Source organism: Haplochromis burtoni, unplaced genomic scaffold (assembly GCF_018398535.1).
Source record: "Haplochromis burtoni strain Fernald_Lab_line unplaced genomic scaffold, NCSU_Asbu1 Contig_23, whole genome shotgun sequence".
NCBI lineage: Eukaryota > Metazoa > Chordata > Actinopteri > Cichliformes > Cichlidae > Haplochromis > Haplochromis burtoni.
The window spans coordinates 407,096-434,042 of NW_024582384.1; the positions used below are offsets into that span (position 1 = coordinate 407,096).

Consider the following 26,947-nt stretch of genomic DNA (forward strand, 5'->3'; position numbering starts at 1 on the left):
GGATTGAGTAGATGCTGACATAATTAGTTTTCAGCAGTCATTTAAAGCAGCGGTCCCCAACCCCCGGGCTTCGGACCGGTACCGGTCCGTGAGTCGTTTGGTACCGGGCCGCGAGAGTTGAGGCTCAGGTGAGAAATGTATGGTTTTCAGGGTTTTTATCGGTTTTCAGCGTTATTTTGTTATCGTTTTTATCGTTGACTCGGTTCTCCTGGGTCTTTTCACGTGTGTTATGAATAAATCTTCTTTTTTTCGGTACCGGTACTAGTTTTATTTTGTTGTATTTATCTGCGACACCTTAAAGGCCGGTCCGTGAAAATATTGTCGGGCATAAACCGGTCTGTGACGCAAAAAAGGTTTGGGACCGCTGATTTAAAGCAAACCAGTTCACTGAGTGCATCATTTGTCCAGTGGAGGTCCTGAAGTCTTAAAGCCTGTCTCCATTTTTCAAAGGCTGTCGAGCATGGCTTTTTAAATAAAGGTCACATAGATGCATCAGATTCCAAGAAAGATTATCTTATAGATTCACCGCTGTCAGTATTTACTGACTCATCATTATAAAAGTACCTCTTACTCTGTAATTTACAGTGTTGATTAGGTGAAAGTTAAATTAAAGAATCTTTGAGAAATTGGTGATGGGGCTAAAGAGATTTATTATCTTAAAATTATTATAAGTGTCTCTTATCCATACATCTAAGGTTGTTCCATCCATTCATTTTATTTCTGTCTGCTTATAGCACATCAAGGAGTATTTTCCAAAATCGAGGGGAAAAAAGAGCAGCTATATTTCAGACAGAAAGCACGTAGGCAGAAACAACAGCGTATTTGTGCCTACCTCTCATACATAATGCCATGTTTAGCCGCCAGAAACAGACAATGCAGAAAACAATATGTCACAATTAAATTCATTTGAAATAAATCAAGTAGTTTTCTTAACTGACACATATTTAAACTGTGCCACTTAAATTAAAGTCATCACTGGTATTATTCCATACATTTATTACATCAACAGAAAACCTCTCCCCCCCTTTCTTTTAAATTAGTTCTTATCTTGACTTAAAAAAAGGCATATTCATCCTAATTCATAATTGGTTGTTATTAACTGGGACATATCCCGGACACCTTGAGCTTTTTTACTTTAAACACAATCAGCATAATTTTGAAGTTTTACCCTTGTAGTAGTGAAGCTGTTGATCAATTTGGGGATGTTCCCCCCCCCCCAAGATGAAATAGATGGTCCTCGTTAAAGGGCACAGTCGTACTTAAAGCTCACAGATTGCAGAAATTTACTCCTACATCTGTCTTCCTGAACTGTCTGAACAAAATGTTACTGAATGACACTGGCAGTGCTTCAGTTATAGCCTAGCCACACTTTTACTTTATAAAATAGCACCAAATAACCACATGCAGCCGAAGCTTTGACCCTGACCTCTTTTAAGGTGAATAAACTTAACAAGATGACATTGTTATTCTTAGACACAGGAGAGGAAATATAACACAATTCTGGCCAACACACTACTGCAGGATTCACAGCCGGCAAAGAGTTTGCACATTTCAGGCCATGGTTCACCATTTGAGTGTATGCAGGCAAGCGTGTGACGACTGTAATTAAGCCATCACAGCCAGGTCATTAATCACACCCTTAATCCAGCCTTTCAGATGGCTTCCTGTAGGCTCACTGCCAATCCAATTAATGGAAAATTAATGATGAATTATATCTTATCCTCAGTCTGGATAACACATTTGCCTGAAGCTTTTTTTTTTTTTCCGTGATCCATGTTTATTAATATTTTGTCACACAGTGCATATAAACAGTAGGTTTATAGGTGTGTGGAGCCCAGTGACTCTTGGTCACGGCCAATTTTTACCCTAAAGTCAAACTAAAATAATCTAAAAATTATTATTCATGAATGAAATCAAAAGCTTGGAATTTATTCAAACTCTACAACATCAGTAAGAAGTTCCAGATGTGTTTGATATATTTTTGATGTTTCCTGGCACAGTGACAAATGATCTGAAGGATAGATGGACGGGTGCCTTGAATTATGCCTTTATTTAACAATGAGAATGTCAGTGTGTAGCACAGTGAAAATCCTTTCATCATTTCACGAAGATCTCTCGGTAAAGAGGCAACTATGAGATGGTACGTTAATGTTTAAAACAGTTATGGAAAAAAAATAACATGAAATTTCTCTCTAGGGTATATTTGTCTCTTTGTAAAATTAATCACACATCAGGAAAAAAGCTGTTTTCCCATATACTTCCATAGGACTGGAAGTCTTTTTGCACTGGGTAAATTGTTCCAACCTCAACAATTAAACTATGTTTTATTATGTCTAGAGGGTAAATTAGAGAAAAAACAATGTTCTCTTAACATGGCATCCTTGGGTAAACATAAATGTCAGCTTGTTAGCTCAAAGCATTGTCCCGTGACGCGTATTTTAACTGGCACTTGTCCTTTATATGAATCTTTTAAAGACTACCAATATGAGTTCAGCGCTTCCAAACCGCCTTTTTTTTATTTGTTTGTTTTTAGGTTAAAGGAGTGGTGACTATTAAAGAAACAGGCGGTCAAAGTAAATTCTCCTGAGCCTGTTTTGATGTCATGGAGATTTGATTAAGACCACATGAAAGACTTTTTCGTGGAAATGCTAATAATTCACAGAAATCTGAATCAAGCAGTTTAGTTAATCAAATGCTATGCTGGGTTTTTTTCTTCTGATCACTCAAGATGTTTGGAAACCGCTTAATCTTGATGATATAATATGTTGCAAGAGAAGTTCAGCGATGAGATAAGGGGCATGAAATACTATTTCAAATGAATTTAAACTCATAAAAAAGAAACAAGTATAAATAGCTCAGGATTTCCTAACTTCATTTAATGTAATTGTTAGCATTTTATTCTGGACTGGACCTCTGGGAAGTGGTACATCACTCCAGGGTGTCCTGTCACGCTGCTTAGCACTGATTTGTCCTAAAAGATTAATCCTTTATTATAGAGATGGGGACTTATACATACTGGGGACAACTGCTGGAAAATATACTTTCAGGATGAAGTCTGAATGGTTGAAGTACGAACAAAGGATGGTTTGTGTGTCACTTGCATGCAAACTGCGTGTCTCCTGGTTCATATCCTCTGATGATACACACAAGATGCTAATTTTGAGAAAGACGCTTAACTTTGAGACTGCCCTTTAGGTAGCAGCCTTAGGTAACTGTAACTGCCAAGTATTTAGAGGTCACAGCATTCTAAGACATTCTGCTATATCTAATGTCGTCATCCACACTTGAAGAGCTTGACAATCAGCCTTTTTCTTCTTTACTACAACACCAATAAAAACTTGGCTCCAATAAGCACATGATGAGATGGTGACAGTAAGAGAGACCGTGGATCCACACAACAAAGTAAAATTCCCAATTGTTATTTATAATGTTTACACAAGAAGTGATTTATATAACCTTAAATTAAAGCAGGGATGGAACTGAAACTAAATGGTAAAGAAAAAAGGAGATGTTCCTTAAAATAGTAGATATGAAAGCAACAGGGGTGATGAAAAATGTAACAATATTGTAACAAAATAAACTAACAAAAAAGAGAGTTAACTTATTCTGACCTAACTATGATTGAACTGAGATTAAAACAAAATCAAGAGGTTTGGGGAGGGGGTCAAAATAATACAAAAGCACCTGAGCTGCCATTAGTGCTAAATTAATATTGATACTTATGGATTGCAGTTATAGGGATTTTTTTATGATATAGTAGTGAGGACAGTGTTTAATGATTGTAATGGTTATACAAAAAACCCTTATTGAAGATTTAAGAAATCAAATCTATTTATCACGGCTGCTATGTCTTAAGTAAAACAGCACATGATATCACATCATAATAGGCCTTTTTCTCCAAGTGTTTCAAAACCACCCCCATGACTTGACATTTATTGATGTCAAGTCATACATTTTGTGTTTATTTATTCTAAATTGATCTGTAGCTCAAAATTTGGCATACACAGAGGCAATAATACTGTGGAGGCATGAAATATAACCAAAATGCAAGAGTTAACCGGTAATGTTACAAAGGAAGGCTGCTTAAATGTACAATTACCACCCCTCTCCTTACCCTGCCTCCAACCAAAAACTGAATACCTGCACAAAATGACATTTATTCAGTTTTGAGTTGCATAAAAAAAATCAGTCAATTAAACTAATCCCCTAAATTAGATTTTCAACAATTAGGTTTACATCATAGCTGCCATAAATTAACAGTATTTAATTTTTTAACAGTATTTCGAATGACCAGAATCATTCTGTAATCGTTCATTCATCAGTATGCACAAGCTGTTTATTCAAATTTATTATTTTTAATGCCAAAATATAATTAGTGTTGTTGTCCACAAATGTTCAAATTAATTGCTTTACAAATATGCTGATAAAAAACAGTAAAGCACACTTTTGGATTAAGATCACACATTACAAATATTTACTTGCACTCCTAAACAGATAAATATTGTTTTAGCTGTTGTTTCAGTTGTACAGCACACTAGTGTGCCGGCTCACGTTTGGATAGAAAAACATGAATTTAGCTTTGTGAATTCAGTCATCTTTACTTGTTTTAAAGTAAACACTACTGGCCAGTCATTAGTGGCCAGTAGTGCCACCCATTGCCAAAACTAACTCAGCCCCATGAGCTGCCCGAGGCCTTTACTAGACAGAATAGGAAAAGCCATTCTGTAATCTCTTTAAAACACTCCCTTCTTTTTCCTCCTCCCTTGTCTTTCTCTCCTCCTCGCCGAGTCTTGCTCAGACCTTCACATGCAAAATAAAGCTGTGTGGCGCTTGAACTCTTTGCTCAGCTATGCAGTAGTGAAGAGGATTAACTCAAGCCAAGCGCCAGTTTTGGCATTTCATCCATCCCTTGGCAGACGGAGAGAGACTACCAAAAGCTACCTCTTTGCCTCTCTTCATCTAAATCTCCTCTTTACTTCCTTTCTGTTCTCTTTTTCTCCTTCTGTCCTTTACCCCCTCATTTTCAATTATGACTCTGTTATCAGAAGATCAGTCTGTGAGGCCCCAACACTGCCGGATCTCTGAGCCTGGCAAACACATCAGCACTTCTCTGCACCAGGACTCAACAGACTGCAATGGTAGCAATGTGGACTACGTAGACAGTGTGGAAGACTCTGTCTTTGGAGCTGTGGAGCCTCACAGGCGCTCTCGGGGGCGCCTTATTCTCCACGGCCTGGTCATGTTTGGAAGGGAATTCTGCTATGCCGTGGAGGCAGCTTTTGTCACGCCGGTGCTCCTGAGTGTGGGCCTGCCCCAGAGTCTGTACAGCTTGGTGTGGTTGATCAGCCCCATCCTGGGCTTCCTGCTCCAGCCCATCATCGGTTCAGCCAGCGACTATTGCCGCTCGCCGTGGGGCCGGCGGAGGCCTTACATCCTGGCACTGGGCATCCTCATGCTTGTGGGAATCACCCTGTTCCTTAATGGAGATGCTGTCATCTCAGGTGAGGGATCAGTGAAGAAAACTTGAGGGTGAGGAATTCAGACAGAACAAGAGTGGAGGTAGTGTGCTATCTGTAATCTTGTTATGTCAGAAAATGCTTTGAGGCCACGCTAGCTTTGATTTAAAAGTATTCCGAAGATTTACTATCAGGCTCCACTCCTGTGGCTCCCACTTTGAATTCGGGAAACAGGCACCCTCTCTACTTTGAAGAATAGGCTTAAAGCTTTCCTTTTTGATAAAGCTATGGCTGAATCAGGTGACCCTAAGCACTCTCTTAGTTACACTGCAATAAGCTTAGGCTGCTGGGAGGGGCTTCCTGTGATGCATTTTTTCTTCATTCACCTTGTTTCACTCTCTGTGTTTATACACCACTCTGCATCTAATCATTAGCCATTATTAATCTATGGCTCTCTTCCACAATAAATGAATGTCTCTTTCCCCTCACGCCCAACCAGTCAGGGCAGATGGTTGCCCCTCACTGAGCCTGGTGTGAGCCTCCTGTTAAACGGGAGTTTTTCTTTCCCATTGTCACCAAATGCTCCTGTGATCATTGGGTTTCTTTCGAATATTGTAGATTCTTTACGTTACATACCTTATATAAAACACATTGAGGTGATTGTTGTAGGAATTGGTTTGATATAAATACATATGAACTGAACTGATTTAGGTTTTGCTGTCTTCTTTTACCTTCAGGACAAGGTTAAGGGCAAGTTTCAACCTCTTTGTAAGACTTTTAAAGACTCTGAATCCAAATTTGTACTTGTGCACAGATTTTGGGGGATAAAATGATACATTCATCATGAAAGGAAAAAGTAGGGCCCAGAGATGCTCCATTTGAATCCATTAGACCAGTGGTCCCCAACCCCCGGGCCTCGGACCGGTCCGTGAGTCGTTTGGTACCGGGCCGCGAGAGTTGAGGCTCAGGTGTGAAATGTATAGTTTTCAGGGTTTTTATCGGTTTTCAGCGTTATTTTGTTATCGCTTTTATCGTTAACTCGGTTTTCCTGGGTCTTTTCACGTGTGTTATGAATAAATTTTCTTTTTTTCGGTACCGGTGCTAGTTTTATTTTGTTGTATTTATCCGCGACATCTTAAAGGCCGGTCCATGAAAATATTGTCGGGCATAAACCGGTCCGTGGCGCAAAAAAGGTTTGGGACCGCTGCATTAGACTCCAAACAGCATCACAAGAGCGTCTGCACACGAAAGAATCTGTTACCATAAAAAGCAATATTAGGTTGGGTAAAAAGCCTTCTCTTAAAAAACAGAAACACTAACTGATTCACTGCTGGCAGTGACAGCGTGTGTGTGATTGTTCAGCATCCTGTGGAATCATTCAGAGATTAAATGCACATTTGGCCATAATTTAAGTCACTCTGATTTGAAGCACATCATCCACTTAACCCGAATCATTGTTTTTGATTGAAAAATCATGAAAGCAACACTCTGCAAAAATGTGACAAACTCAGATTCAGAGGTTTGCTTTGTGAGGAATAATGGAAATTGGTGTGTATGGGCAGTTTTATTTGCTGTAAGCTGTACATTTAAAATACAGCAATCAGCTCAACAGTAACATTCGTTAAGTGTCTTAATTGTGTGTAGTTTGAACCTTTTTCACTCTCGTGCTTCCTTTGCCTGGATATCAGCTGTCAAAACACAATTAAACTAGATGCAGTATTGTCGTGGTTAATTTCCTTTTCAATCAAACTTAGTAGCGCAGATGTTGAGAGTTTTTATACCATGCTGAACATCACATTCACAAGTCACTACTATGAGTTTGCTGGGTTTTTTACCTCTTCATTTATAATTGTGATGGTGCAAAAATAAATGTAAAAAACCCACTCTGTTCTGATATACACACACAAAGAGAATTGTTTTTCTTCAATATCATCCAAAGTGTTCAAGGTGGTTCAGTTTAGCCTGAAGCTGTTAGAGGATTTTTTTGTGCGTGTTTTCAGGCAAAAATTACAAAAATAGACAAATAAACAGCCAAGGAATTAAAGATAAAGGCTCCTGGCTTTCTTATAGCGCTCTTATGAACTATAAAGTATGTCTCCTGACGTAGGCTGGATAAGCTGATTATCTCTCCATGTTTCCCGGGGCCGTAGTAAATGCCAAAGCGGTCGTGTGACATAATGTTTTCTATTGTCGTAGCTGCCCTCTTCTTAAAGATGAAAAACCTAACGCTGGCCTGCATCTCCCAGAGTTGCTCTTTTGGTGTTAAATTGTTTTTTTACTCTTTTTTTTTTTTGCGACTTCAGACTTTCTTTTTAAAGAAGTGACAAGTTAAAAATCCTTCCTTCACCTGTAGTTTTAATGGAATGATAAACCTGTCTTTCAGTATTCACCTGCATCTCTTAATGAAATGGTAAAATTGTCTTTAATAACTTCTAATTACACTTTCTCTTGTGGTGTTATTTGACATCTTTCATATCTCTAAAAGAGCAGCTTAGTGTTCAAGCATTCAGGTTTTAAAATATAATTGCTATGGCGTCAGTTGTAATAGGTTTTCTTTTTTTAATTATTAAGTGCCTTCTGACGTGCTAGTCCTCTGAGGTTCTTGTGATGTGTATCAAGCCTAATTAAACTTGTGAATGTGACAGATAAGGCTCCTTAGTGTACTGATGTAGTCAGTGTATTATTATTTTAATCTTTCTCTGTGGTACGTGCTGAGTGCTGATGTGTACTGTTGTTTTCCAGCACTCGTCAGAGATAGGTCTCTGAAGAGCATATGGGCCATCGTGGTGGTGATGTTTGGAGTCGTGCTGTTTGACTTTGCTGCAGACTTCATCGATGGACCCATCAAGGCCTACCTGTTTGATGTATGTTCACATGAAGACAAGGAAAGAGGCTTACACTACCATGCTCTCCTCACAGGTATGTAGCACAAACACTGTTTGGTTCTTGCTTCAATACTCACAGCTTTTGTGTTTTGTTTAGACTTATTAATGCCGGTTACGTTGGTGATTGTTTCCTTTTGATGGATTTGGACTTTAGTTAGGCAATAATTTTATGTTCATTCTGCATCTGAGCAACTCACAGTAACGCTTTATGGAAGTAAGCCTTCAAAACTTCTCCTGCTGTGACTGAGTGGGCGGAGATGCACATATAGAGGGAGTGTGAAAGTTTCAGTGAACTGTGTCTGTTTGTCGGCGTGTTAAACTGTGGGTGGAAGCTATGTCTGTTTTTTTTATTTGTGAGTGCAAACAAGAGTTCACTTGGGAAATGTTCGATAATTTCAGATATATACATATATGCTTTTCTTAGTAAGTTTGTCTGTAACAATAAAAGTTAGGTCAGGCTAGGATGAAGCACGAATATAAGAGCACAACTGATAAAACAGCTGGCTGATGATATTAGCCAATATAATGGTATAGATAAATAATTTTCATTCATCAACTAATAAATGAAAATTTAAAAAAGTAAAGAAGAGATGGGTATAAATGTCCTTCAACCATGTTATGAGTTTGGGCCTTTTCCCACTAGCGGGCACTCTTTATGACACAGAAAGTAATTTTTTTTTAGGTTAATTAATAGAAAACAAGAATGTTGTACTCATAAATATTCATTGATTTGTGTGTAATTTTGTCTTTCAATAAAGTAATGCATACTCTGGAATTAATTCACTAAAAATACATGCGGTTTGCCATCATATTGCGCTGTCATCTTTAATTCCATCACTGTATGCTTCATGTATATTGCTAGAAACCAACCACATAAATAATACATCCATAAGTTCCTTTCAATTTTAAAATCCTCTTTCTTCTTACCTCACGCCTCATCTCAGGGCTGTGACAAACAGAACCATGCATGCACATGCTATTTTTTTTACTGATAATGTCATAATTGCTAGCCGTCAGCAGATTAGATTTACCCTCCCATCTCCGGACAGCTGACAGCGAGCTGGCTAAACAACAATAGCAACAGTTCGTTATAAGCTAACATTATGCCAGCTAATCTTAGGCTTGAGTGTTCTAAAAATCACCCTTTGATTAACAGTGTGATGATATTTCCACATAGTATTAGCTCTAACAAAGTTAGAGCTACTGGTTAACAGCAAAAACTGCAGCGCTTACTGCCTGGCTCTTGGCGTCAGGGCATGAACCACCACAGTGCCTCTTGGTGTTTCTGTCCTTGCTTGACTGTTTGCCTTCTAGTTTTAATTGTGGTGTATTTTGCCCTCTTTGAAGGCTGTTGGTGAGAACCATGCGCACATGACGTATCAGAAGAATACAATGTGATGGATGTCTCAAAATGCAGTTGGTGGCACATATGAATTTCAGTTTGCTCCCTGTTTTTCCTACAGGGCTGGGACACCTGTCAATACTCATATAAAGCCAAACATAAGATGTATAAATATCTACACAAATGTTTGTGTCATGTGCCTGAAGAAAAGAAATATCAGCCAATTTTTTTAATTTTTAAATCACCAAATGTTGGTCTCAAATTTTCTATATCAGTCAGGATCTACTGCCAAAAGCATTTGTTAATCTGTTTTCACATGCATATGAACTTAAGTGACATCCCATTTTTAAGATCTTGCTTTGTGTACTGGCGTACAGTCATGTTGGAAGAGGAACAAAGCTGGGAGCATGAAATTGTCCAAAATGTGTTGACATGGCGTTAGCAGTTCCTTTCACTGAAACTAAGGGGCAGAGCCCAACACCGAAATCCCTGTTCTTTTACCTAGCCTACCTCTCTGTGGCTCATTTGCTGTTGTTCCAATTCACTTGGGTGGAAAGACTGTGGAATATGTAGCAAGGAAATTTCACGACTGGACTTCACTTTGTTCCTGAGAGCAATCCATTCTTTCACAAATGTTTCTAGAAGCAGTCTGCATGCCTAACTGCTTGATCACCTGTGACCACGGTGACTGGAACACCTGCAATTCAATGATTTGGATGGGTGAATGAATACTTTTGGCAATATAATGCATCTAAAAGTAACAAAATAAAAAAACTGTAAAAGTCTCCAGCGCATCTTGCTTTATTGTTTATATTCATTTGACGATATTTCTTATGTTAAGCATAACATCTGTGTTTAGTAGAGAGGATAATGCTCTTTACAGTTTAAATGCTCTGCTCAATTTAAAAATTGCAAACACACCAATATAAACTGTTCATTACTGCTATAAGAAAAGTCTAAGCATTAACAAAGGATGGTGATTGTGTGTATTCATAAGGGATTGCTCAAATACTGTGAAAACTGTAGGGTTTTAGTGTTTTTGAGCTCAATTCTACAGTATAGTTTTACAGTTAAAAAGTCGAACACCAAACCAAAATGCAGGACAGGTGAATAAAAAATTGAGCACAACCCATCATTCAAAAGCCTGTAAAACCACTTTTAGGAGCAATAAATTGAGATGATCATTATCAGTCTCTCACATTATTATGGAGGGTTTTGGGCCCAGTCTTCTTTTTATAGTTGTTTCTGTTTATTGAGGTTTGCAGACCTTCATTTACACACATCTCTATTAAAGGTCCATTACAGCATTTTTAATCAAATTGAGGTCTGGGCTGTGCGGCTATTTTGTTGTAGATTTGATGTTGTGCTTGAAAACGTTGCAGTGTCTCATGACCAAGTTTTGATTAATCTTTCGCTGTTGGACAGATGGCTTGACATTTGACGCTGGAATACTTTGGTATACAAAGGAGTTCACTGTCGACTCAATGACTGAAAGGCCCTGTGGCTACAAAACAAGCCCAAATCATCAGCCTTCCACTACTTCTGCATGTTGCAATGTACACTATGACCAAACATCTTCACTTTGGACTGCTCTGTTCCAAAGGTCTTGTAGTTCACTCAGGTGCAACGTTGTAACCTGTGAGGTGCTCAGCGCAGGTTGTGGGATTTTTGAGTTTTGGGGCATAACCCTCTTGTCCAAGGCCAGAGCATGGAAGTGCAGAGGAGCTTTTGTGTGAGTGCTCTCGTGCCTTTCATAACTTTGCTCACTACATTAGCTTTTACCCAGCACTTCATGTTATGGCCAAATGGTTGAACTGATGAATATATTTTCCCTTTTGCTGAGCAGGTTTGCACTACAAAAAGTTCTCAGGCACATATTGGATGTAGCATGACATCAACCAGCACATCAGTTTCTCCTATCAGTTTTCATTTACGTCTGATCTTTACTTCTGATTAAATAACACGTTTAGGCACACAAAGCTGCTGCTGTGCTTTTGACAAGAATCTTTGGCAGGAGGGCGAGTTAAATGCTTTTCAGTGTGGTAAATTCATTTGCACCTCAAAGAAAAGGGGTAAAAGATTAATATTATCACTTTTTTTACGTTGCTGGAGGTATAAATTCAAATATCCTTTAAAAAGTTAGTATGTATACTAGCCTGCTTGAAGATTAAAGTTAAATATAAAGTTGAATATAGTTTGATGTGCAGACTTTAAGATCCCCCCTGCTTCCCCCAATTTCCATTTCCAACATTTCTGGAAGGCAGTGTAATTCTTTTTAATAATTTGAACTGAATATAATTTGAATATAATTTCCATGTCGATACCCATAATATTTTCACATTGGATGAGTTCACAATGAACAGATTAACCTGCAGCATACTGTAGTGCAGTAAATGTGATATCTTTGTATATTTTTGTTATTTCCGATGCACTAATGAAGCATTATAAACTTAAAGAATATTTCCCAAAGTAACTCACAAAGAAAGACAGACAGGAAGTTTCTTTATGGACATGATGATGATGTTTTCGGTGTGAGCGTAGTGGTGTGCTCAGCTCAAATGTCAGCAGGCACTGGGTGGTGTGAGCATTTGAGTGAGGCAGTAATCCAGCCGTGAGCTAGTCATGTGCTACAGTCATGGGTCTTAGCTGAGAGAGACCGGAGCCAGGCACATGACTGCCATGTCTGGTATGTGAAGTTTTAGTACTGTACTGAATACTTTACATCTGAAAGTTATGTTTTTAAACCATGTTAATCAGTATAACATGCATATTATTACTGTGCAACAGGATTTCTTAAATAAATAATTCCATCGATAGCAGGGTTGAGCTAAGACAGAGATGGTCATATGAATCCAGTTTATCAGCAACATACAAATAACTGTTTGACGAGTCATTAGTCAAGCTGAAGGCTAAGACCTCTATGTGCATGTTAAGTATTAATCTATAAAGATTAGTTTTCTAATATTTTCGGACTTTTTCTGTGCCCTGAATCACCAGAACAGCGTGCTCTCTGTGGGTGTAGACCTCCTGATTTCCAAATGGACCTCTGGGTTTTCCTCTCCTACTTAACAAAACATAGACACAGTGGAGCTGTGACTCCCTCCATCGGAGACAGGGGAGGGTTAGGCAAGGACAAATTTGCATGTTAAGATATAATTTAGTGCAAAGATATGAGTTTTAGGGTTGTAATTAATGTCAGGAGATGAACTTTATCTGTGGACTTTTGTTTGCAGCAGTGCTTTTTAAAGCTGTTTTGCTCAGATGAGGTTGTTGGTACCACCAGGGGTACTTTGGAGAATGGGAAAAGGTGTGAAACTTGTTTTTTTTTTCTTATTTATAACAATGTTAGTCCTGCATTATTCCTAAACGAATTAGGATTATTTTTTAAATGTAGCTTTGATAAACTGCATTTGATATTCAGCATTCCTGTTTTCATTGCTACGGCAATGTGTGAGTAGGAACCCTTGATTCTAATATTTAATGAAGGATTAAATGTTACAACAGTATTCAGAGTATAGTGAAAGAACGCAATTGTATGAGGCCTTTTTGTGCAATGACAAAAGAAAGCAAAGAAATAAACGAGACCAAGAAAAAGACCTAAGAAAGCATGTGATCATTGCAGAGAATGACAAAGACTTTATAAACCCTGTTTTTTAGATTATACAACCAATTCTTTGTCATAAATAAGGAGATGTTTTTTGAACTATTGTATGTAAGTGATTGTCATAACAGGTTTGTTGTTTAAAAAAGCTCAATGGCTCAATCCTTTATTGTACTTTTTGTGGTGGCAAGGGGGTATTTGTCCTAATAAAATACTTCACGCTGGGATGCAGTATTTATGATGACAAAAGTTTGATAACCACGGGTTTACATTTTTACAATAAATCTATGCGCTGTTTGCAGCACCATCACGACTGAGAACAATCAGCCTTGAGTCTAACCACTTCAGCTTTTTATTTTACTTTTTACTTGAGTGAAACTGTAGGTGCAGACAATAGAAATCTCAACTATTACAGTGGTAGAAAAGACCAGAAAGAAAAGAAAGGAACTCTCTTGAACCAGGAATTGATCCCACATCAATCTTCAAGTCATGCAGACATAAGTGAAGCGTGACTCCTGAAGTGGTTATTACTGTACCTGCCAATGACTAAAATGTAGAAAAATAGCCTCTATTGAGGTGAGCAACTATAGAGGGCTGCAGAGGCAAGAGTTAGTGGACAAAGTTAGTGATTCAACAAAAACAATCAAGTAGTTTTATAACACCAATTCATAAAAAGTTTGGATGCTGTGTAAAAACAAAATGAGACAGTCTGCAAGTCTAATAAAGTTTATTCACAATAGAGCACAAAGAACATTTTAACATTTTACTATAAGATATGAGCTCATTTTGAACACATCTCAAAATGTTCAAAGTAAGAGGTGCTAAAAAGAAAGAGCTGAATGAACATTTTACAATGAATTAGGTTATTTGGAAACATGTCAGTAACACGATTGGGTATTAAAAAAAGTGTCTTAGAGAACATCATCTACAGTTCATAGCATCCTGAAAAGATTTTGAAACTCTGGAGAAATCTCTGTGGGCACAGGACAAGGCTGAAAATCAATACTGTCTGCCCGTGAACGTCTGGACCTCAGACTGCACTACACTAAAAACAGGCATGATGCGATCATTGAAATCACTGCAGGGGCTCAGAAACGCACAAAAAAGCCATATATGAACATGATCGAAGCTCATTTCTAACGGGCAAAGTGGAAATTAGAAAATCATGGGATTTTCTAATGTAGGATGGCCCCTACATCTTTCTTTGTCCTCATTCTAAACATTTTGCAAGTTTTCTGTGTGCTATTGTGAATAAAATAAAATTGATGAAATTTGTAAATCACTGAAATCTATTTTTTGATTGACATGTTACACAGTGATTGCCTACATTTTGTCTACATTGTCTACATTTTTTTTGAATTGCTGTGTAATTCTGTCTTTTTAATTTTGTTATTTGGTTATTTTGCTTATGGCATGTGGTCAGTTAAACACGTAATCACGTTAAAAAAGAAAACTCAGTCTCTTCCTGCCATTTTAGAAATAGGCGCTTTATAAGAATAACGTCATCACATTATAAAAACTATTAGTGGTGTACTTTTATGTGTTGCAAAAGCCACCAAGTTATAGAGAGGCAGTGATTCACTGAGGGTTCACTGAAGGTTCAGTGAGCTATCCATAGCTCAACAAAATTATGACGCTGACATAAAGAGACAGCTGTCTCCATTAAGCAAAATGCTCAATGATTTTGCTTAATGCAAAATCATCGAGCATTAAGCACTCCACACTCCACATCTCGAGTGTGGAGGCTGTGTCGTTAATCAAAGACTGGTGTGACATGTCTCTCCAGCGTTGTGTGCGGGTGATAATTCGCTTCATAATAGTACGCTGCGACGGTGACAGACAGGCTAAATCCAGATTCCTGATGAGACATATCCATTGCCTGGATGTTGATCTTAGCTTATGTCATCTAACATTAAAGTACAGACAATCTACTTTTGAGCTTAAGCACAAACACTTGTGTTAGAAATACTCTGGTAAAAATGGAAGTATTGATTCAGGTTCTTCATGCAAATAAAAGTGAAACACTAAAAAGTAACTCTTTTTCAACTCCACAAACAGCTTTTGTGCAAATCTCATTGAACCTCCACCTGCCAATTTCATTTAACAAGCAACAGTGCAAGAGTGCAAACCTTCACCGTGGCAGTTCACTCTCTGGGCAGTATTTGTATTTAAGAAAACTGTTGTATTTTTTATGAATTCATTTTGTTTTCATTGGGGTTTTTTAAACACACTTTCAGATGTTTGTAGTGCAGTGAAAAAAATTGCAAAGTTCAGGCTTTTGTTGTTCGTTTTGTTGAAACCTATTTTGATATACTTGACAAAATTTAGAATAATATTTTTTTTAAATCAATTTTATTGTTATGGATATAGTACATGTGTAGCATTCATTTAGTATTTTTTTAATATGCAATAATAAATGCCAAGTGAAAGTTTTTGCTCACCAGCTTATTTGGTTTTCCAAAAAAACAATACAATAAAATAAATTAAAAATGTATTCAGGAGCATTATACTGTAGTCTGTATAATGTATTTAAACAGTTAAAACCTGTAGTACACACTTGCAAGAATCATAGTTTCTAAGTTGTAAAGCTTTTTTGTCAATTTTTGACCAAAAAATCATTAAGTTGACCTTGAAGACCTTTTATTTGTTAGCCTGACCCCACTCTACACCCCTACACAGTTTTACCAGAATTCATTCAAAGCTTTTCAAGCTGTTGTGAAAAGCTATCGTGTTTACAGACAACATGACTCATGCTACCAAAAACATAAACACTTTGGCAGAGTTAATATAAAAATATTAATTCGTGGGAATATTTTTTCAGCCTTGACTCTAATGAATGTACTCTGCTTAAACATCTGCTATGTAGAACGCAAGCAGAGGAAAACAAGGGAATTAAAAAAATAACTCTATTTGCTGTTACCTACATTATAGATGGGCCACTTTGCCTAAACAGAAAAAGTTAGGAGTGGATTCAGAAGTTGTGGGAACACTAAGATCAATTTTCAGTTCAATTCAATTTTATTTATACAGCACCAAATCACAACAACAGTCACCTCAATGCACTTTATATTGTAAGGCAGACCCTACAATAATAAATACAGAGAATAACCCAACAATTATATGACCCCCTATGAGCAAGCACCTTGGTGACAGTGGGAAGGAAAAACTCCATTTTAACAGGAAGAAACCACCAGCAGAACCAGGCTCAGGGAGGGGCGGGGCCATCTGCCGCGACCGGTTGGGGTGAGAGAAGAAAGACAGGGTAAAAAACATGCTGGGAAGAGAGACAGAGATTAATAACAAGTATGATTCAATGCAGAGAGGTCTGTTAACACATAGAATAGAAGAAGAAACACTCGATGCATCACGGGAATCCCCCGGCAGCCTACGTCTATTGCAGCATAACTAAGGGAGGATTCAGGGTCGCCTGATCCAGCCCTAACTATATGCTTTAGCAAAAATGAAAGTTTTAAGCTAATGTTAAAAGATCAATGTTAGTGGTACAGCCTGGGACAAAAACAAAACAAAACAAAACACTAGAAGTAAGTCACATTCATTTCTTTTGTGAGTCCCAGTGGAGTTTGTGTGCATGACGTGATCAGTTGAGCAGCGCTGCCTTAGGTCTGATTTAACCCACCGAATTTAACAAGATATAACCACACGATCCACAGTGGGTGATTTCCAGTCCCTAGACAGCATAAACCTTGTATAAAGGTGGGATTCAGTGAGTAAATCTAATAAGCATTATCATCTTAAATTTATATTGATGCCTGCTACCCTTGGTATAACCAAACTCTCTGCACCAGTCCAACAGTGCATCACTGTAAACTTCACCACAGCAATGAAAAGTAACCAGTGTAGCTTGCACTAAATTGCCCAGTATTTGCATGTTATCTTTGAATAGCGCAAAGATGGTATACTTAAAGTTGTTTTGCAGGATATTTCACAGTATGAAAAAAAAAAAAATTCATCAACACATCAGGTATAAAGCTGATATCAAAAGCTTATGAAATTGAGGACATTTAAGCTTTAAATTCTGAGTCTATCAAATGTCACTGAGCAGCACTTAAAAACAATCTCTCCTCCCCCTCTCCTCTTTCCTCATCGTTGAGTAAACTTCGCTCTCATTCTTTTCTCACCCTGGGAAATACAGCAGTGATCCTTCACACTGTCTGACAAACTGCACAGACTGTTGTGTTTGCTGACATTTGTTGAGCTCTTTAAAAGATGCATTTAAAATGACTTGCCACTTAAAAAAATATTACTCCCTTTGTGCTCGCTCCTCTTCTGCAGCGCTATTTCATTTCGTCATGTGTCATAAGAACCGATGTGGGATACACCAAAAGGATTCTCTTTTATATGTTACTGTTTCTCCCTTTACAGTGAAATCAGTTTGATGTCTGGAAGGTGAGTGAGGTCAAATAGCTCCCGTTTGAATAAACCTAAAGTAACAAGTGTTTAAATACTCAAATAGAGCACAGGTATCCAAAAACTCTATGTAAGTACAGTAACAACATATTACTTTTCCCACATCTGAAAATATTCAATTTTTTTCTGTCATGAGTTTTGAAATGTGCTTGTCCAGTGGTGTGTGCCAGTAAAAGTAATAAAATTACTTTTCTATTCATTTATGGAACATACTGTATGTACAGTCACATTTGGTTCTTTTAAAGAGTGTCAACAGATAAATGCGGTTTGCTTGAATAATATCTCAGATAAAATCCACTTTTCAATCGGTTATTTGATCCAACTGATTTAATAATTTAATTTTCTTTTATGGGAAAAAGTACGTTTATTCTTGGCACCAGAAGCTGTTAGCAAAAACTAGCTTTTGTAGCTTGTTTCTTTTGACTATTTTTCAATGCATAATTCCCAGGGTTTCAGGGTTTTTTGGAGGGGAATGTCTTTCATGTGCTGCCTGTTTCAAATCCATCACCTTACACTTTCCTGCAGATGGCCTCTAATCATCTTCCTCTCTTCACTCTTTGATATGATGCAAAATTCATAGTCGTTTCAGAGATCGCAAACACAGCAGCCCCTCAGGCACTGAAGCAACAACAAACCAGAACATTTCTACCATTATAAAGGAAATGTCAAAGCATTGAGTCACATAATTGTATGTTCAATGACATGTTCACCAAATGTTTTCTTTTTCTTTGCACCCTTTCCATAGAGGTCAAATTTAACCAGTCTAGTCCTGATGACATACAGATTTAAGAATTACCTGATGGAAGATTTTGGGATGAATCTTCTTCTGGATGCTCTTGATTTGAATTTGGATAAACTGGTTTAAGAATAAGCCGAAGCCCACTTTTTCTGACGTTTTTAGCCTGGATAAAAAATCAGATAGAGATTTTTAGATCTTGGTATGATGACATTACCAGAACAGTAGGCCCTGGATGTCAGAGGTTAAAAAAGATGGGCTCCACTGCCTACATAACAAAAGGCACTAGATAATAATGTGAAATAGGTTTATCAGAGGAGATAAACTAGTTACAGCTAGTTGAGTTAAGCTAGTTGGTTTACACCTTAACTGCTTTGGTTACTGTCAAAGGTGTCATGGAGTCATTTATCCACATTATTACAGCTTTAAGCAACTACAGAAAGCCCGATAGAGACTAAAAACAGAGCTTAGCATCAAGGAGATGTTTGATTTGCATTCTTTAGTTGGTCTTAACACAACACACAATAAATGTCAGTGCAAATAACTGTTTTCTAGCTACTTCGTCATATCAGTTCAAAAGGAGGTTTCCCAACTCTTGATGCTGTCCCCAAGCGGTTGAAAATAGTAGTTATTTCATCAGTCACCGCTCTAGTCACCATGTATATAACTAATAGAGAACAAGTGCATTTGATTCCTCCCCTTTACCTCTCACTGCTCTCAGCCATGCTTCTAGAACAATTCTTGGATCTACGCATTGTTTTAATCTTTCATTCTGTGTGCACCAGGCCTGGGCGGAGCATGTGGTTACCTGGTGGGAGCTATGGACTGGGGTCACTCCGCGTTGGGCCGTCTCTTTGGATCCGAGTACCAGGTCATCTATTTCTTCTCAGCGCTGACCTGGGGCATCTTCCTCACTGTGCACCTCTTCAGTATTCCAGAGCAACCTCTGGGCAAGGCACCATCTCCATCTGATTCACCATCCAGCCCTCTTCGCCTGCTGAGCTCTCATAGCAATAGTTATGGAGCACTTAAGGAGCCTGTCTCTCCTGTAGTCTCTGCATCTGTCACAGATCTCAGGCCCAGATCTTTCTCAGCCCTGGGAGAAGCCAATTCAGTGACCTCAAGTGTCAAACAGCCAAACAAAGAGGTATGTAACATGCATAAAAAGTCTTTCAGAGAGTTTAGTGCATTAAGTGAATTACACAATACAGAGAGCCAATAAAACTAGTCAAACCTTGAAGTTGCCACAGACTATATTGAGATTCAAATGGTTAGTCAGGGTACGCTTGGCAGAGGCAACTATGGAAATAACACACTGAGTCTTATAGGAGTTTGAATCCTTTCTCTACAGTAGTAAATGATGTGAGATGCAGTATTCAGGAAGTTTCAAGACTATTGATACACCTGCCAGTTCACCTTACTATTCCTGCTTTGCTGAATGCTTTGCAGAATATCTTAGTATTTGATCTGCCCCCCCCCCCCCTTTTTTTTTGCTTTATTGACACCAGCCATGCAGCTGGCATGAACTCTCCAAGTTTGTATAAATCCTGAAAAACTATGCTATCCCAGCAGGATCTAAGAGGGTTCCACAGAGTATCCCAAAGGCCGCTGAGATGCAGGAATGCCTTTCAAGAACCCCTATAAGTATAGAGTGAGGCTGGGGTCAGCGGAGTGTTCAGGAAAGACCAATAGAACACATCTGCCCGAGTGTCATCTCAACGACTGCTTCAGTGCAGACAATACAACTTCCAACTTTATAAGTTCCTGCATTAAAAGTATATCCAAACTTTCCAAAGATTTTCTAGACTTATATATTTGACTGATGTGATCTCAGTCTTTTACATTTCAGAGGGATTGATGTGATCACCTTCCTCAAAATCACCTTTACAGTTTTCATTTAAGTGTTTGATGAATTATCTCTACGATGTCGACTTTTTGCCTGAATATTCCTCCTCCTTCTTTTGTAGATTCAGCTTTCCATTGATGCTTCACATTTGTTTGTTTTTTGCCTGTTATGTTAGAAAGGTTTAAGAAAAAAAGATGCTAAAAGAATTGCTCTGTATATATCTGCTACACTAGAAAATTAATAAGGGATGATTGTTCCAAAGAGCGTAGTTGTTTTTTTCTTTTTCAAGTCTTCCTTTTGCTTTAATCATCTCCTATCCTTAATCCTAAAGCCAACTCCTTAGTAGTAGTCCTTTATGCTGAATCCCTTCATTCAATCTAATTACAGCCTTTTATGGGGCATGCATGTTTTTTTAATTGTAGAGTCTTTTGAAGTGTTGTCACTCATGGGCTAAAAACACCACTAGCCGTGAAATACCAGCAGACTAATGAGCACTCTGAGAGGGTTTTTTTCCTCCTGTCAGTTTTTTAGCTGCTGGCACTGATGTCTGTGATGTTTTTGTGTATTTGCAGGACCAGAAGAAGATGACGTTCAGGTTGCTGATAAAAGCTATTGTCAATATGCCAAGTCACTACCGCTGCCTGTGTGTCAGCCACCTGCTGGGATGGACAGCGTTCCTCTGCAATATGCTTTTCTTTACCGATTTCATGGGACAGGTATTGATTTGCATGTGTCTCCAGTGAGCTTTTTAGAATTTCAAATAGTAACCAATCAATAATCTTATTTAGAAAGCTGGGCCATCATAAAGGTTACAATTCTACTTGATATTTATCATCGCTGCGTCCTTTCTTTCACATGTTGCTGTCAGATTGTGTTTCTCGCCAAGGCCTCTGTCTGGTGGAATAGATGAGAAAAAAGTGTTTATTTTTCTAAAGCCTTGAGTTTAGAATTACAACCAACTCACCACAACGTTTTTGAATGAGGACTGCTAAAATGCCAGCTGTTGCTAGACAGCTGCAACTATAAACTGTACCAATAAAACTTCAGAGCAGATGTCTTCAGCTGGATATTAGTCCAATTAACCAACACTGCAAGTGTTATATTTGCACTAAAAATGCTACAAAAGGCACTAACAAAAATGGATCCAGTTCAATTTCTCAAATTAACTGAGCTGATTTCTAAGGTCTACCAATCTCAAAGCCCTTAATGATGCATTACTTTAATCAATTTACATACCAACAAGCAATTTAAGCAAGTTAAGAAAATCATTTTTTAAAAAGGTCATGAATAGAGCCCAGCCAACATGCAATATTTGATGAATTAAAAATCAAATATTTTGATATATTGCTGTTTTCTTCTTTTAGATACAGGAAACCTAAAAAAGATTCCCCTTACATTAATACTTATTTATTTACGATATTACACACCATTTGTTGTTCGTGGTGTTCTGAACACGTCTTCCCGACAGGAAATTGCAGAGTACCTGTTGGTGGATAAACTCCAGTGGTGTTATAAAGAACTACTGTTATTTTTTGCATATCCAAGTGTCAATTTTTAAACAGATATGCATAATATCTGAACAATAGAGGGTTTTTCTTTCCAATATAAGGTTATTTTCTTATTTTATCAATTGTTTTACTGTGTGTGTGTGTGTGTGTGTGTGTGTGTGTGTGTGTTGTGATCTAAATGTGTCAAGTAAAATATAAAGGTGCTGCTTTTATTCCAGTCTGTTACAGCTAGTGGTCTGTCTATAGGTGACCATTTGCTTTTGGAAGAGTCCTTCCTTCACACTCATTGGCTAACAACGTAGTCATTAGCAATGATTTTTGTGATGTCAGACTGTGAGCAGCATTAGTGCTTGTGAGCTTCTGATTGGCCATCAGATCTAGGAGTCAGGGTTTAATCACCACCTGTTCATTGGCCTTGGTGTGTTCTTGACGGTGATTTTTTTGAATTTTCATATGAACAGCGATAATTTTTCCAAATAAAAACAGAAAATCCTTGCATGTGGAAACCGTCTCAATAATCCTAGCAAACAAAACAAAAACAATTTACATATAATTATCTAATTTACTCAGTTAGTTTGGTTTGCTTTGTTTGAATATGGCAATTTAGTCTTTGGCAGAAACAATTAACAAAAATCATATCAGACTTATGTGATATCCCTTAAAATGACTTACGTTCAAATGAGGTAAGGTTCAAAGCAACAACATTAGAGAGGAAAAGCAACATACTGCAACATGTATCTGCGTTCAAGCTCCGTTAAGCTGCCTGCTTGTGTGTGGGCAGATGGAGGGTGAAGGGAGGTGCGGCGTGTTGTTATTGTTGTGTGCAATCCTCTGTTGACATGTGCCATTATGATGAATGCTTTCAGTGTCACAGTGTGAATGCTGATCAAAGGATGCTCTTCACACCATGACTCTGCCTCGCTTCATTAAGCACAGATGCACCAACTTATCTAAAATTGCAGGCTTATTTCTTATCTGCAATGAGAAATGCATAGTCAGGCTCCCTGTTCTGCAACAGGGCTACAGATGTTTTGTTCATAAGGAAAATAAAAAATAAAAGCCTTTACTTTAACAAGAAGTTGGCCAGTATCTGATATACAAATCCTTCCTTTTTAAATGACCCTCCTCTCTTTTCAGATTGTGTATAAGGGGAATCCGTACGCCGATCACAACTCTACCGCCTATGCCACATATGAGAGGGGAGTAGAAGTTGGCTGCTGGGGATTGTGCATTAATGCAGTGTCCTCTGCTCTCTACTCATGTAAGTGGCAGTAATGTGTGAGGGGAAGCTATGTGAGAGAGTGGCAGGTGGAAATGGATAACAAAGGGAAATTACTGCTTTTGCTTTGGGATTGCAGGGAACTCCCTTAGCATGCTTTTGCCAAGGCATCCTGACCTGCGTTATTCTGAACACGTAAGTCCACATGTATGCTTCAAACATCCCCTGTTAAACAGCACATGTGAACCTGAGAGAACTGTTGTGCTACATACAGGGTAAAGCTCAGCCAAATAATGAAGGCTTGGCATGAACTCAGCTTTTTTAGTCTTTTGCTGTTGAGAAGGAGTCTTGGCTTCTAGGAAATGTCCAATTATATGTACAGACGGTTTTGGTACATCTAATGTACGCTAATCTAATGTTCACATAATTATCTACCCTGACTCCACACGCCTCATGCGGGTTTGTTGATCCACCAGTAATTTTAACTTTCCATGACGTACATGTCTGTGTGTTTTCAGATGTGCAGCGCTTCCTCCTCTCATACATCGGGCTGAAGGGATTATATTTTATGGGCTACCTTGTGTTTGGATTGGGCACCAGCCTGATTGGCCTTTTCCCCAACATCATAGCAACGCTCGTCCTCTGCAGTGTGTTTGGTGTCATGTCGAGCACACTCTACACCATCCCATTCAACCTGATAGCAGAGTATCAACGCGAGGAGGAGGTAATAAACTGGCAGTAGAAACACTCACTAGCTAAGGAATTGTTCAGGTTTCCTCAGTTTAAAAGGATCACATGGTTCTTAAATGAGCACATTTGTATATTGTACATGATACTGCATAACTATAGTATTGATTTTCCGTTTTTTCCACAGTGTAAAACATGTTTTGTTGTCAGTTTGCAGATAAATAATAACCCCATACTCCAAAATAATTATCTTTTTCCTAGTATAACTTTTGGTTTTGGGAATGAATCAAATGTAGCCTTAATGTGTCCTTATGTGAAACTGTAACAGGCACAAATTGATTGACAAGCAATCAATCAAGAAAATAATTTGCAGATTACAGTAAAAACATAAAAAGAAATGATTATTTCTGGTGTTTTTTAAAAAGCATACTGTAAGAATTAAGATGATCGAACATTTCTGAATGATGTGAATGAAAGCTTCGATTTAAAAGGGTACATAACGACTGGAACATTTAGCGTAGCTACTTCCTTTAATCATGATTTCCGATCAAAATTTGAGACTAAGATAAAGCATTGCAGTGATGTGCAAAATCTTAAGCCACACCTCAATCTTTATATTTTCGTCAGAAAATGTGCAAAAATATGTCAATATACATGGGAACACGGTATGTAAGGCAAAAACAGAGTGTGTCTGATTCTAATTAGTTTGAAAGTCAATGTTTGGTACGACCACTTTGGTGCTTCAATAGGGCCTGAGCTCTCTCAGGCGGCTTTCTTGTCATTTCTTTAAGTAGTCTTCAGGAAAGTTCTCCAGGCGCCTTGAAGGACATTCAAAGCCCTTCTTTGGATGTTGGCTGCCCTTTATTCCATGGTCTGTTGAGATGGTCCCACACTGCTTCATTTATGTTGAGGTCTTGGCTTTAGGGGGGTCCTTGGTGGCTGATTTTATTTTGTGTTTTTCTATCCGATTTTTCTACCCTGCACTGGCAATGTCTTTGGGATCATTTTGATGCTGGAAAATGAAGCCTCTGCAAATAAGCAACTTTTCAGATGGTATTCCATGGAGGATTAAAATCTGAGGGTACTTTTCTGTATTAATAATTCCATTCATTTTGATAAAAACCCAGACACCTCATGCAGAAATGCAACCTATCACAGAGCCTCCGCTGTGTTGTTACAGATGGCTGTACCAGTCACTGTTGACCATGCCTTCTGACCTCCTCTTTACATTCTGATGATGATTTGAACCCAAATTTTCAAATATGGATCCATCACTGCATAAGACCTGCTGCCACTGATTTTCCAGTTTTTATAATTTGGTATTCCTCTGCCTTATCTCCTTTTCCCTTCCTGCTAACCTTCAACTGAGAACATTTGCATTGAGGCTGCTAAATCTGTCAGGTATGTCAGGTCTCTGCTGGTTTCTTTTTTTTTTTTTATTTCTTAAGGACATGACTTTTAGATACTGTACATCTGCTGCAGATTTTTTTTATTTTTCCTTTAGGCCTGCAACTTTTGTCCTCAACTTGGTGTATAGTTTTCTTAAGCACAAACTGCATGCCATGGTGAGATATTCTGAGTCTTTGGATGTTGTGTATCTGTGTTATCTTTGGCATTTTTCATAGATTGAACTAAGGAAATGAGGAAAACAATCCAGAGTTTTTTCATCAGGCTGCTGGTAACAAAGTGTTTAAAGTAACAAGTTCAACAAGAAACTGGTTCTTTTTTTGTGTGATATGTGTAGACACGACGCTGGTTCATCTCTTGAGTTAGGTCTCTTTGTATTCTTAAACAAGGTCAGTCAATCTTCTAAAAATGTGGACTGAAAATGAGTGAAAAGGTAGCCAGCATGCACAGACAAACTCTGAAAGATCTTCAGAAAGTCTAAAGAACTATTGCAGGAAAATCTGGCTCCTTGGAAGCAACATATAAAGAAGTGAGGTGTGGCTTAAGACTTGTGCACAGTCCCATATTTTACTTCTTTAAAGTTCAAGTATTTACAAAAGACAGATCAAGAATGAGGCACTTTAAAGCCCCCGAAAAAACTATCCTAACTATTAATCCCATAACACAACTGACTCTACTCCTTCTGGCGGTTTTCTGTAGAAGTATTTAAAGTCCTAATGGAAACCAGAGATATTCACGAGGCTCTCCAAAACCATAAATATATGTCATTATTTATTCATCAATACCGTCCCAAGTAGAACGAACGACTGAACTGACGTTTTTGTGTTAAATTGTTGTAATGCACCTTTTATACCTGTTAAATGGGGAATTAATTGGTTTAAATATATCAAACAGTAGAAATCATCTGTCAGTCAAGTACACAGGCATTCATATTTTATTGTGAATTTGAAATTGCATCATTCAGTGTTACATCATTGTTAGAGGCTGTTCTGCAGAACAAGATTTTTGGCAAGATTTTGCCACTTATTTAAGTTACATTTATGCATTTAAATACCAAAAAAATAAAATAAAAGATCAGATTTTCATTTTAAAGGTTTGGAATAACACTAAACTTCTTTTCCCTTTTTTTAAGTGTCCACATAAATGTTTTAATACCGCTTATAGTATTGCTGCAACATTCTCAAAAAAGTTTATATAGTTCATCTATAAAACATAAACTGCAATGTCATTCATAAGTGGTTGCCTCAAAAATCAATTGTTTATTTTTTTCTGTCACGGTCAATCAATACCTGATTGAACTAAATCAGGTGAGAGTTTGATGGAATTCAACTTGCAACAACTGAAGCGAGGCTGAAAAGAATCTATCTTTTTAAGAAGCTGTTTCTTCATATTCTCAGAGCCGTCTGTTTATCCAGCTGTTTGTTTGTGTTTTTTGCCACAGCCTCTCTGATTAAACTGAAATTGATGTTTCCATATATTGCTCTCTTGTTTTCCCCTCCCTGCCATCCTCCTCTTCTCTAATAAACCTACAACCTCCTGTGCTTCCAGCAACAACTGAAGCTGCACGGAAGCAATAAAAGTCCTCGAGGTTCGGGAATGGACTGTGCCGCCCTCACTTGCATGGTCCAGTTGGCTCAGATCATCGTGGGCGTGGGGCTCGGTGCTCTGGTCAACGCGGCAGGAAGTGTGATCGTGGTGGTCCTCTCGGCTTCGACCATGTCTCTGCTCGGCTGCATCTTCATTGTCCTCTTCATCAGATATGTGGAATGAATGATTCTGCTCAAATACAAATTTTAAGGATATTGTTTTAAATAAACAATGATTGCTAATTA

The 26,947-nt window shown here is 38.1% G+C and overlaps 1 protein-coding gene across 2 annotated transcripts; it reads left to right on the top strand.

The window, feature by feature from the left end:
* Positions 1-254: 254 nt before the first annotated feature.
* slc45a2 (solute carrier family 45 member 2) lies at positions 255-26,947 on the top strand. 2 transcript variants are annotated; one of them, XM_042218738.1, is made up of 7 exons: positions 255-5,501; positions 8,199-8,375; positions 19,234-19,595; positions 20,867-21,010; positions 22,940-23,063; positions 23,161-23,216; positions 23,540-23,688. In XM_042218738.1, exons 1-7 carry the CDS (start codon positions 5,030-5,032, stop codon positions 23,573-23,575), a joined length of 1,371 nt encoding a protein of 456 aa, XP_042074672.1. In that variant the 5' UTR covers positions 255-5,029; the 3' UTR covers positions 23,576-23,688. The 2 variants fall into 2 exon arrangements, with proteins under 2 accessions (XP_042074672.1, XP_005917392.1); XM_005917330.3 differs by lacking the exon at positions 23,161-23,216 and adding an exon at positions 26,664-26,947 and having other exon boundaries at positions 1,227-5,501; positions 23,540-23,745.

Bases quoted from the DNA above. Each gene is read 5' to 3' on its own strand.
- slc45a2 (XM_005917330.3), top strand. From the start codon at position 5,030: ATGACTCTGTTATCAGAAGATCAGTCTGTGAGGCCCCAACACTGCCGG. The intron at 5,502-8,198 runs GTGAGGGATCAG...GTTGTTTTCCAG, and splicing joins TGGAGATGCTGTCATCTCAG to CACTCGTCAGAGATAGGTCT. The intron at 23,064-23,539 runs GTAAGTGGCAGT...GTGTGTTTTCAG, and splicing joins GTCCTCTGCTCTCTACTCAT to ATGTGCAGCGCTTCCTCCTC.